We start from the raw sequence: 12,590 nt of genomic DNA on the forward strand, positions 1-12,590 counted from the left end.
ACTTGAGGCTCTCAGATGGTAAAGGGGAACCATAGAAATCAGAAAGATGTAGGGATGGAAGGGACATCTAGAGGTCGTCTAATTCAACCTGATGCAGGATTAACCCTATCCAAACCATCCCATATAGCCATAATATGAACTCTACATTAGACTACCCTCAACCCTGATAACACAAGATGTAACACCTTAGACTGCCACAGGTAAAGCAAAGCCAATGTCCTGCTACTATAAAAGGCTGTTAATATATGATGCTTTCCCTTCAAGTATTTGAAGAAAGTGTTATTATATCCCCTTAGTAAGCCTCTTTTCCACAAACTGAACATGCCTAACTCCTTTAGCTTCTACTCATACGACTTGCTTTCCAAACCCTTTATCACCTAACTCTGTATCTTAAATTCTCCATGTCCTTTTTTGAAACGTGGGAGCCCAGAACAGCATTCAGTAATCTAGATGAGACCTAATCAGTGCCAAGTACAGAGGCAACATCACTTCCCTTGGTTTGCACATAATGTTTCTATTGATGCATCCCAAAACTTCATTTGCAGGAAAAAAAACGCATACTCAAGATTATTCAGAGAACTGGAGTTCATAAAATATACTTTCCATCTGTTCTCACATTGGGTGTGTTGAGCTCACTTCACTGATCTAGTATCACCAGCATTAATACAGCTAAGTGTTCTATAACTGAGTTCAAAAGCTAGAGGCAGCAGATTTCTCCCTTGACATTTTCACATTGACTGATATAGCTGTAAGTGTTAAAATCCTAGGTATAAAAATCCCCAAAGCATTTCTTTTTACAGTTATTTGTTAAGTGAGATCTCTCTACACATATAAGCGCTTCCATACATAGATACAATGAATAAATCAGAACAGTGAAATACTCACCGTATCCCAGCAAACTCCACCTTTTGAGTGATATAGGCACATGTGCTGACCTACAAAAGAGAATTTCAGAGGTCAGGAAAAAGGAAAATCACTCAAAGCAACGAGAATGACCTGCAGATACAGTCATCAGAACATACTGCCCCCACACCATTCTCCTAAAAAACTGGAGAGCATTTTACATATTTCCAACTAACATCTAAACCTCCACAAAATCCTCCTAGAGCTTGGGAAGGCCACTGGAAATAGTTTAATAACAAGAGAAAAGATCAAGTGAGCAAGGGAAAAGGCAGATAATTTGTCTGGTCTACAGTTTGCCACACTGGATAATAGCCACACTCTTGAGATTCTGAAATGGGAGAATTTGAGGCAGTTGTCCAACAAGTGGTAATATCATGAAGCAAAGTTATTTTAGTAGATTTTTACATGACATGCACTCAGATTCAATCTCTCCTAAATGTTCAATCAAAAGAATACACAATGTGATCAGCGGCACTTAAGAGTGCAGGTAATCAGCGCTCCATTAAAATGAGCATTATTTCCAGAAAAAGACAAGGAAAAACTTAACTCATAACCGCAACATTCTTACATAAAGCTCCATTTCAAGTCACAAGGCAAAGAAACAGATTGCTTACAAGCCCTTGCCTTAGCCTTTTCATCCATTCTCTGTAGCTTGGTCCATTTGCATGCTAACTAACATTACATGTTCCTTAATAGTAAGAAAAGGCAAAATACTTTTGCCAACCCATACATTAGAACAAGTATAGGGTTTACCAAGCTCTTCTTCAGTCGCCACATATCCCCACGCCCAATGTACTGATCCTTAAAGGTAAGCTCCACCAGGTCAAGGGTCACATCCTGGAAAACAGAGATGAAGAAAACATGTACTGATGTGCATTTACAGTGCATTACCTTCTATGGTCACCTATATTTGTGCCTGACACCTGCTCTGACACATGCTAATTAGCACACATCAGAGCAGACTCGATTAATCGAGCCTGGTGGAATGTGCTAATTAGCAGCCTTGGTGTCATGTGTATTCAGTGTTTCCATGCTTCAGAATGAAAATGGGGGTGCTTTAACTAAACCTCATTGAACAAGCTTCAGTTAAAGCACCCCCGCCACCATTTTTAAAAGCAGGACACTAAATACACAAGACGCTCCTGAAAGCCGCTCTAATTAAAGCACCCTCCTCCCCCCACCCCGAAGCACGTGTAAAGATGCCCTAACATGTTCTAGTCTTGGTCAAATGTTACATAAAAAGTCTTTTTAAAGGTCTTAAAAGATAAAGAACGCTCTCAAACCTTCCCTCTTGTTATAAAATCTCTAGGGAAACTCACATGGCTTGTACAATTGAAAATGACAGGCTGGCATATTACATAGTTTAGTGAACTTCAAAGTAAAGATTTGAAGACCCTGCCTTTTCCCACTCACCCCAGTGCTGACTTCAAGCACAAATGAAAATGCTTTTTTATGAAACAAATATTTCTATTTTGATGCCAGAACAAACATGGAGGCATCAAAATTCCCATTTGTACTGTGAAGCGAGGCAGATGGAAATACTGTTACCAAAGCTTTGATCATGTACACACCTTCGGGTCAACAACATTCACATGGACATCCTGGTATGGTCTCAGTCGGAATACCTGAGCAACAGTCTGATCCACACTTATAGTTTCTACCACAGAGAAAAGAAAGAAGGAGGATTAGAGAAAGACAGGGCCCAAAACATTCTAAGTTGGCCTCATCCTATTTCCCACCACAAAGTGCCAAAAAATAAAAGGGACTTTATGTAGGGCTACCACAGGATACAAAGTCTAGAGAGAGCATCAACATCTCTCAATAATGTTCTGAATAAGATTCAGGCTCTTAACTTTAGGGACAGTTAAAAGCTAGGATAAAAGATAATTTTCTTTAGACTTTCAGAGGGCGGCAACAAGAACAGATGGAGAAAACCAAGCCATCAAGAAAACAGATAAAAAACGTTATAGACAACAGGAGATAATTTCTTTAAATGGTTTTCCTGCATTATCAAGCCAACAGGCCACTTTAAATTGGCTATTCTTTTTCCAAAGTAATATCCACTTTTCAACTAGAAAACATGTTTTTTTTACAATGAGAAACATCAGCTTTCTACTCCTCTATAGACAAAGCACTAATCTTTTTGTGAAGTTAAAATACCTGTCATTTTTTACCTTTATTTAATCCATCCCCTACTATAGCCCCAATGACAGAATCTTCTTTATTACTTTAATATAGAGAACATTGAGGTCTAAAGCCTTACCTTTCTGCAAATCTTCCTTTAAAGACTTCACTTGCAGCAGCAGGGGGCTTTAATATAAGAGTGAGAAAGTAAAGAGATGAATATGGGGAAACAGCTGCCTAACTTGCTCTCATTGAAAGCATCTGAAACTCCCCACCACAACAAAGCCACCATAGGAGCACTGTGCAGGGGATAAGGTATAGCATTTACTATGCTAACTAGCAGAAATGGTACTCAACTTCAAAGAGAAAACAACTAGCTATCCCTGCTCTTCAACCTCATCACCCTTGCTCTCTACTCTATACAAGCTAGATATTATTGTACAGACCTATTTCCCCATCTCTCACAGAAGTAGAAAACAGATGCAAGGTAACATCAGCTACATGAAGAATATAAAGGCCTGGAAGCTTTTTCATGTTCAGCTGTGATCCTTACTGGGTGCAGTTGGCAAACTGCAGCACCAAATATATGCGAAACAGTCCTCATTTCAGGAAAGGCCAATTGATCTCACAATCATAGAAAAGTAGCACTAAGGAACCTAAGGAGGTCATCTACTCAAAACCCATGCTCAAGGCAGAATCTTCCCTGTCTAAACCATGCCAGACAAGCGTTTGCCTAAGCCAGTAATGTTAAACATAGGGCCCATCGGCTGGATCCTGCAGACCAGCCCAGTGATGCTAATCCAGCCAGTGGAGTTGGATGAGCTTGACACCCCTGATCTAAGCCACTCTTCTAAGAGATTCCACAACTTCTCCACATAATCTGTTCCAATGCTTAAAGTTCTTCCTAATATCCAACCTAAATTTCCCTTGCTGTAATTTAAGACTGTTACCTCTTATTCTGTCCTCTGTAGCCAAAGAATAGTCTATAACCATCTTTTTTATAGCCACCCTTCAGGTGTTTGAAAACTATTATCAAATTATCCCTCAGTCTTCTCTTCTCCAGTCTAAATAGTCCCAGTTCTTCCAACCTTTTTGCATAAGTCGTATTTCCTAGACTTCTAATCATTTTTGTTGTTCTCCGCTGTGCTCTTTCCAATTTGTCCACATCTTTCTTGAAGTGTGGTGGCCAAAACTGGACACACTACTCCAGGTGATGCCTCATCAGTACTGAATACAGTAGAAGAATTATATCCCTTGACTTGCAAGTGATGTTCCTGTTACCAAGTCCAGTATGCTACTGGGGTTTTTTTTCTTTTTTGAAATAAAAGCATACTGTTAGCTCATATTCAGCTTACAGTCCACTGCAGAGATGCTCAAAGCCTAGCCCATGAGCCAGATACAGGCCTTGGTGCCGAGTCATCTGGCCCATGGGGCTCCCCATGGGTCTCCCCACAGGCCCAGAAATTTGGCAGTGGGGACTGGTAGTACTGCTCCCCTGCTGCCAAATTTCTAGATGGTTAGGAACCCTGTGGGCCAGAAAGCATGGCACTGTGACATGTGGGGATGGCATGGAGCCCTGATCCTACAGTGCAGTGGCATGGAGCCCTAGGGATCAGCACCATGCCACTCATCTGGTCTGTGTGGCCAAAAGATTGAGCACCATTGGTCCACTATAATTCCCAGTCCTTTAGTGCCACACTGCAGCCTAGCCAGTCATTCCCCAATCTATATTTGTGCATGTGACTGTTCCTTCCTTAGTGCAGGATGTTGCACTTGTTCTTACTGAATTTCATTTAATTTTAGACCATTTCAAAAAGTGATCAAGTCACTCCTGATCAAGTCACTGCTTTGTTTTTTTCCAGACAGGAAACAATAGCCCTGTCCTTGTCCAAATTACAAATACCCACAGAAACTTTGATCTACAAGTCATTACCAGAGTTGCCAAGTCTCATGAGAAAAAAAAGCAGCACTGCCTTTAAAAACAAGTTCAAAGCAAGCCCAACCCATTTCAAAGACAGGGGAGTGGAGGTGCTTACCAACCCGTGACTCTCAAAAAACTAAAGCAACTTTAAAAAAAAACAAGCCCAATTCCACTTATTATAAGCAGTCTTGGCAACACTGGTCATTACACACAAAAGGGATACAAAAGTTAATCTTCTGGGTGCTCTCGCTCCCCTTGGCTGGTCTGATATTAGCTGGGAAAAAGTTTACCTGTACTCATCATTGGGGTGTGCAATCTCCACCACATCTCCCAGTTTGATCTGAAGAAACACTTTGGGGTTCACCACCAGTTCATCATCTGAAAGATAAGCACAGCAAATCACTGAACCAGTCTGCAACTAACAGAGATAAATTAACCACAAGTCCTTGTATATTTAACTATATTGGACAGCACTACATTAATTTTTGCTAAATTGTTGTTTATTTTCTATAGCTCCTCTGGCCAGACTGAAATGGCACAATAATTTTGGGATCAGACACCCTTCCATTCTCTCAGATCACAGGATTGTCAAACACTCCATGTTCTTAAGAGAAAAATTACATCAGATAAGTATCCTGAATTTTCATGTTCCTTGTTTCTCTCCTTTGGTAGAAAGGCAGGAAATGACTGGTTAACATAGCTTAATTAATATATTATGATTTTGAACCCAATGTGACAGTGGAAACCAAAACCCAGAACCTGGACAACTCAACAGTCGAGTCTCCAAAAAGCACATGCATTAAACTGTTTTCTAAATCCTGCTTGAGTTCTGGACTACCAAGTGGTTATGATTTATCGAGGGAGGACAGAGAGATGTCTGGTCAAAATTTTCTTGGTAACATCAAAACACTTTGTCTGGCCAGTAGGAAATTATTGGAAAAATGAAAATCTATTCACATGCAACAAGAACAAAATGCACCACCTGACACAGAGCTCCTTGCTCCTGCCAAAAAGTCACACACACCCTAATCCCACACACTTCCACACTCAGCAGTAATATTATGTCACTGTTCTCTCTGACCATTCTGTGGCTAAATCAGAAGGATGGTGAAAAAGAACAAAAATTATTAAACGAAAGCAGAAGAGTTGGAATAAAATCAGCTTCTTTTACAGAAGACAATCCTTTCACTGTAGTCTGAAACTAAATGGGCTTTAATTTGTATTCTGCTATAAAAGGACCTTCCACCTTTTGCTTTGTAACTCCTCAGATTACATCAAGGTTTTTTTGCCTACCATTTTGTTTGAAATATCAGCATAAATGGGAAGCAGCTTTACCTTCACCTGAGCAATATTATTGTAGATTTGCAATAAATATGTAACTAGTAGCTCCTATAACACATTTGGTTCAGCAGATACTGACCACTGCCCCCGAAGCCCTTCTTGTGTATGACAAGCTTGTAGACCTTGTTGGTTCTCATCCTGAACATGGGGCCTCCTCAGCTGCTCCAAGTTAAGAGTGTGGATGGCATCTTGTCTCCCTAGTAGAGAAAGGAAAAATTCAAACCTTTCCTTATTAAAACTCTTCTACATGGTCTGTGGTGATGTTCTGTGAGACTAGATCCTCTATATTTCAAGGATGAAACCTTAGAGGGTTGAGTTTCACCAGTAATCCACTGATACTTCACAACCCACACGCTTCTAATAAATCCTTGACTACCAAAGACTTCTTCCGTAACACAGTGTTTTTGCATGCAGCACAACTGAGCCAGAAATCTGATCCAGCACATCAAAAACATAACTTCCTGCAATATGAACTATGAACAAGTTGTATTATTACAGCAGCGGCACTTCTACCCAGCAGAGGGCACCTCTTTATCCCTGTAGGCATAGGCTCACACACCAGTTTATCACATTGGACTACATTCTGGTCAAGTATTTTAAATGAACACTACAACCAGATTTTTTTTCCCTTCTTGCTGTTTTCACTTAAAACTGGAAATAGGATGTTTTCTCCCTGAAGGATCTTCACCTTTGCAACTTACTCCCTTCCAAGCTGAACTTTATCAGCCTTGAGATCCTTTCAAGGGTGCCACACCACATTAGCACTATTAGGTTTGCAAACATGTTTCACAAGATAAACCCAGAGACTTCAAGTAGGAAGGCAGTGTTAAAAACAAGCTGCCCTACTGTGGTCTTTCTTAGTTCTTTGCAATGGAAGAATGGCTCTATTATTTTTCTGTAGTCAAAAAATGAGTGAAAACTAAGAGCCGGCATTTTCTGAGTGGTGCTTTGAGTCTAAATGGTTGAGAACCACTTTTCCGGAGCCTGGTACATGGCTCTTAATGTCAGCCATGACCAAACAAGTTAATGATAACATTTTGTGTATCACTTCTTTTCTTTCTGAGTTATACTGCAGCACTGCTTCATCTGCAACATGTTCAAATGTCATGTCAAGAGATTCAGTTAGGATCTTTAAGAGTCCTGCCTGGACTCAACCATTTCTCTATTCACACAAATGGTAACTAACTAAACTCCCAAGGTAAAAAAGGAAAGTGGTATTTGGCTTGGATAGGAATCACCATGCCTGAGGTGGGGAGTTGTCCTGCCCCTTCCACAGGCACAGGGAGACCCTGGTGCACATAACACTTGAATGCACCAGGCTGCAGCCCCTACGCCTCCACCACCTCCTCCTCCTGAGGTTCTGGATGAACTTTACCCCCCACCTTTTTATTTTTGGGCACCCCATCTGCAGCCCCACCAAGTCCAGGGACCTCCTGGTCAACCTCCTTGGCCCTGGCCAAGTGGGCCCTGTACATAGCCAGGAAGGAGGCTCTGGCCAGGAAGGTGCCTGGCCCAGGGACTGCAGGGCCACTTTCCTCTCATTCATCTCTGCACATTTCCAGGCAGAGTCCACCGGCTCCTTGGATGCCTTTGAAGACTGGTGGGTGCAGCCTGGGGGGCTCTGCTCAGTGTCCCCCTCAGGAGCCCTTTTTCACATTTTGACCCTTTAGCCCCCATGTTACTCCTATCCTGCTTTTTCCTTAGTTGTCCCAAAAAAATAAATTAGTTGGATCTTTCACCCTTTGGCCCCACGCAGTGGGGACCATTACTTAGATGGGTGGGCCTTAAGGCCCATGTTAACTGAAAGATACAAATAGGCAGGTGCAGAGTTGGACTAGATCAGCGGTTCTCAACCTTTTGCACCTTGCACACCACCTACATAAGGTCAAAAAATCCTAGTCCCACCAGTCGATGAGCAGGGGGGACAGGGGCCCCCCAGAGACCAGCCAAAGAGCGTGCGTGTGGGGGGGAGTCCTATAACAGCTGACTAAAGCGTGTTGCCGCAGCCCAAGTCCCACCTAGAGGACCTTCGTGTCCCACTGTTTGAGAAATCCTGGGCTAGATGACCTCTGGCCCTTCCAGCCTGACTTCTCTACAATTTGATCCAAAACAGAGCTTTCATAGAAACAAAGGTTTTCTGTCGTCTCGGGAAATGAAAACCAGAATTCGCTGACTTGATTCTGAAGAGCCAGAGGCTCCTCGGCAGTTTGCAGCTCAAATATTCAGCCCCAAGACCCTGAACTGACAGAGCCCAGGCTATCCTCAATGCCCCGGGCCAGGGAGACGCAGAGGGCTGGTGGGAACCACCTGGAAATCTGCCTGAGCTGCCCCAGGACGGGGCCTCTGCCCTGCAGCCCAGTCCTTCACGGGGAACAAAGCGCTCCTGCCTCCAGCTGTGGGGCCGGGACACGGAGCGAGCCGGGCAGCAGCGCGACCCCGCATGGGAGCCGGGCACGAGGCGCTGCAACCGCCCCGCCGGCCCGGCCCCAGCCCCAGCCCCAAACCCAGCGCCCGCCTGGGCCCCCGCCCCCATGGCAACGGCACCCTTGGGGCAGGCCACCCCTCACGGCCCGGGCGGGGCAGGAAGAGGAGGGGAAACACCCCCCAGGCAGACACTGGGGCAGCGCGGCCCGACCTGCCCGGCTCCGCGGGTCCCGGCAGCGCCTCCAGCCCGGCCGGCGGCGGGTCCGCTAGCGGGATCGGCGGCACCGACCTGCTTCCGCATCCGGGCATTCGCGGGCCCCGTCACGTGACCGGGGGAGCCGCGCGCGGGGCTGAGTGGGCGCCGCGCTCCGCACGTGGCCTGTTCGCAGCGAAGGAAGCCGGTGCCTGCAGCCGGCCCGCGCCGCCCTGGGCCAGACCACCGAGTCCCGGTGGCCGGGAGGGGCCCGGGGACAGGCGCCTAAAGAAGGGGCGGGGGGGGGGCACTGGTGCGCTTCCCCCCTTGGCTTCCTGCTCCAGACCGGGTGCGTGGCTGTGGCCATTGAGGAGCCACTGATGTCATGGGTCGTTATCATCCAAGCGGTGGTGCCCAACCTTTTTGGCCAGACAAGCAAAGCTCGGTCCGTCCACCGGCTGCACTGGGCTGCTGACCTGATCCAGCACTCGTGGCAGGCATGGAGGCCTGTGGAGCAAGGGGGCAGTGGGAGCCTGGCCCCAGGGGAGTGTGGCCCAGCCATGACTCCACTTTTTCTGCATGGGGCAACCTGGCTCCAATTTAGCAACATGGGGGAAGGGGGCCTGGCCCAGCACCCATCTGGCTGTGTAGGGGGAGCAGGTGTGGGAATTTGGCAGCAGGGGAGGGCGCTAGTATTAACTGCCACTGACCTCCACCACCAGATTTCTCGACCTGTAGGGAGCCCTGTGGGCTAGATTCATAGATTCATAGATGTTAGGGTCGGAAGGGACTTCAATAGATCATTGAGTCCGACCCCCTGCATAAGCAGGAAAGAGTGCTGGGTCTAGATGACCCCAGCTAGATACTCATCTAACCTCCTCTTGAAGACCCCCAGGGTAGGGGAGAGCACCATCTCCCTTGGGAGCCCGTTCCAGACCTTGGCCACTCGAACTGTGAAGAAGTTCTTCCTAATGTCCAATCTAAATCTGCTCTCTGCTAGCTTGTGGCCATTGTTTCTTGTAACCCCCAGGGGCGCCTTGGTGAATAAAACCTCACCAATTCCCTTCTGTGCCCCCATGATGAACTTATAGGCAGCCACAAGGTCGCCTCTCAACCTTCTCTTGCGGAGGCTGAAAAGGTCCAGTTTCTCTAGTCTCTCCTCGTAGGGCTTGGTCTGCAAGCCCTTGACCATACGAGTTGCCCTTCTCTGGACCCTCTCCAGGTTATCCGCATCCTTCTTGAAGTGTGGCACCCAGAATTGCACGCAGTACTCCAACTGCGGTCTGACCAGCGCCCTATAGAGGGGAAGTATCACCTCCTTGGACCTATTCGTCATGCATCTGCTGATGCACGATAAAGTGCCATTGGCTTTTTTGATGGCTTCGTCACACTGCCGGCTCATGTTCATCTTGGAGTCCACTAGGACTCCAAGATCCCTTTCCACCTCTGTGCCACCCAGCAGGTCATTCCCTAGGCTGTAGGTGTGCTGGACATTTTTCCTCCCTAGGTGCAGCACTTTGCATTTCTCCTTGTTGAACTGCATCCTGTTGTTTTCTGCCCACTTGTCCAACCTATCCAGGTCTGCCTGCAGCTGTTCCCTGTCCTCCGGCGTGTCCACTTCTCCCCATGGCTTTGTGTCATCTGCAAACTTGGACAGAGCACATTTGACTCCCTCGTCCAACTCACTGATGAAGACATGGCTCTGTGGGCCACACTGGCTCTGTGGGCCAGAGGCAGAGCACCCCCAAGCTAACTAGTCCCTTCTAAACTCATTCCACAGGTGCTAACCACCCTCTCCTTTTCAACCGTCTTGATGTTCCACTAATCAAAATGTAACCCTCCTGCTGAGTACCTGTCAGCAGCAACAAGGGCTGGGTTCAATTTTGGGGCACTAAATATAGTTCACCTTGGCCCAAGCCCCAACCCAGGCCACCTAGGAAACACTAAATGAATTACTAGGGTATCCGATAAAGCCAACAAGGCTTCCATTGGAAGCAGTATGAATGAACCCAAACTCCTGATTTATTACAGAGGCAAACACCAGAACACAACGTACATCAAGAAAAAAACAAAACCCTCTCCTGGTTCAAAGTATACCCTGTATCACCCCTACCCCTTTTTGAAAAAACAAAAAGCCCCCAACCCAGGCGGCCTGAACCTTAAATAATTTTTCTAACATCATCATCACAGGATCCCAGTCAAGAAACAGCATCATTGGTACACTGCTAATGCAGACCAGTCAATTCACAGGTGATCAGTGCTCCAGGATTTGGTCAGTTACTAAAATGGATTTACAGGTTCTGTTGAGGACAGTGAGCAGTCTGGCCACAACGAGGGGGAAAGGAGGTGGTTTTCTCCAGTCCTAGAGGAGGTACAATATATGACAATTAGGTCACACAGAAAATACGATCATGCTTTACAGCCAAACAAGATACACAGCCATGTGAAACCAGGACACACTTTATAGTGCAAAATGACTTTTACATTTTGGGTGTGCTCCAAAAATGTAATTTGTTCTGCAATTCTGCTGTCTTGTTTCCTGCTCCTGGTCATGTCCCTCCTATCTCACATCCCTACAGACTTTAATTTGGTCTAATGAAGTTATATTTGTTTCTGTTTCAACCTTAAACTAAATAATAGAGCCCTAGGCCCCTAGCATATTAGCAAACCTTCTAATTTCTTTTTCACTGGAGAAAAATATGTGTTGTCTTATACAGGATGATGCATGAATGAAGCATGCCCCCAGCGTCTGGGGGGGCACGGCAGCAGGGGGAGCGCGCAGCAGTGCAGGGGAGCTCCTGCAGACACTGCTGGCATGGGGGGGCGGGGGGAGGAGTGGCTAGCACCCACCAAGGGTCAGCAGCCACCCACAGATGCCATCAGCAGCAGCCAGTGAGGATTGGGGACCACCCACAGACACTGTCGGCGGCAGAGTGGCAAGTGGTGCCTGCCTGCACTTCTTTGTAGGGGGTGCCCCACCACACCCAGGGCATGCACCCCCTATGTGTCACCCCTGGGATAATGCACCCCACCATCCGCGCCCCCTTTTCAAAATCCTACATCTGCCCATGTTGCTGGGTTTTTGGTTGTAGCTGTCTTAGTCTAAAGACATAGGCAAGCAAGGTTCTTTGAGTAAATGTGATATCTTTTATTAGACCAACCGAGTTGGTCCAACCAACTTCCGGCTACCACCGCTGCAGATCCCCCATCAAGAGTTGGAGTGTAATTCGAGCCATCTGAGAATAAACTAGTTAATTTCCCCTGAGGTCACAGCTCCATTGTCCGGTTTATGCCTGAAGGTGAGACGCATCCAAGGGGTGCAAAAGTCACCTACAGAGGAGGCAACACAGCTGCTCTTGGGCCCCGTGACCTGGGAATGCCCTGCTGGTCAATTTGAAATCACCTCTTCAGTACAGGGCTTGTGATTTCTGCCCTGTACCTGCCTAGAACAACAACCTGGTCTGCTTGGTGTTATAAAGACCAAGCAAGAACTGGGAGTGGGAGGCCACAGGCTCTCCCTGGTCAGCAATCTGGCTGCTGAGCAGTGGTGAAAGAGCTGAGATCCAAATCTGGGTCTGTCCTGGGAAGGACCTGGTCTCTTGTTCCCCAGCAGGGAGCATCCTGGCGGGTACAGATCTGGACCACTCCTGCCTCTCTCCTCCACCTGGGGTGTCCCAAGTGCTG

The 12,590-nt window shown here is 46.4% G+C and overlaps 1 protein-coding gene across 11 annotated transcripts in view; it reads right to left on the reverse strand.

The window, feature by feature from the left end:
- DEPDC5 (DEP domain containing 5, GATOR1 subcomplex subunit) overlaps positions 1-9,044 on the reverse strand; it is an 81,498-nt gene extending 72,454 nt beyond the window's left edge. For 4 of the 11 annotated variants that reach the window (XM_059713530.1, XM_059713524.1, XM_059713529.1 and 1 more), the window contains exons 1-7: positions 9,003-9,043; positions 6,369-6,486; positions 5,239-5,326; positions 3,167-3,213; positions 2,475-2,560; positions 1,657-1,740; positions 886-935 (exon numbers count right to left, since the gene is read on the reverse strand). In XM_059713530.1, the coding sequence (XP_059569513.1) occupies positions 886-935; positions 1,657-1,740; positions 2,475-2,560; positions 3,167-3,213; positions 5,239-5,326; positions 6,369-6,435 (422 nt within the window). In that variant the 5' untranslated portion in view covers positions 6,436-6,486; positions 9,003-9,043. Of the gene's footprint in view, positions 1-885; positions 936-1,656; positions 1,741-2,474; positions 2,561-3,166; positions 3,214-5,238; positions 5,327-6,368; positions 6,487-8,924 lie in introns of all 11 variants that reach the window. The other 7 variants (XM_059713532.1, XM_059713527.1, XM_059713531.1 and 4 more) reach the window with 4 other exon arrangements.
- Between the last annotated feature and the right edge of the window lie 3,546 nt (positions 9,045-12,590).

Source organism: Alligator mississippiensis, chromosome 10, assembly GCF_030867095.1.
Source record: "Alligator mississippiensis isolate rAllMis1 chromosome 10, rAllMis1, whole genome shotgun sequence".
Taxonomy (NCBI): Eukaryota; Metazoa; Chordata; order Crocodylia; family Alligatoridae; genus Alligator; species Alligator mississippiensis.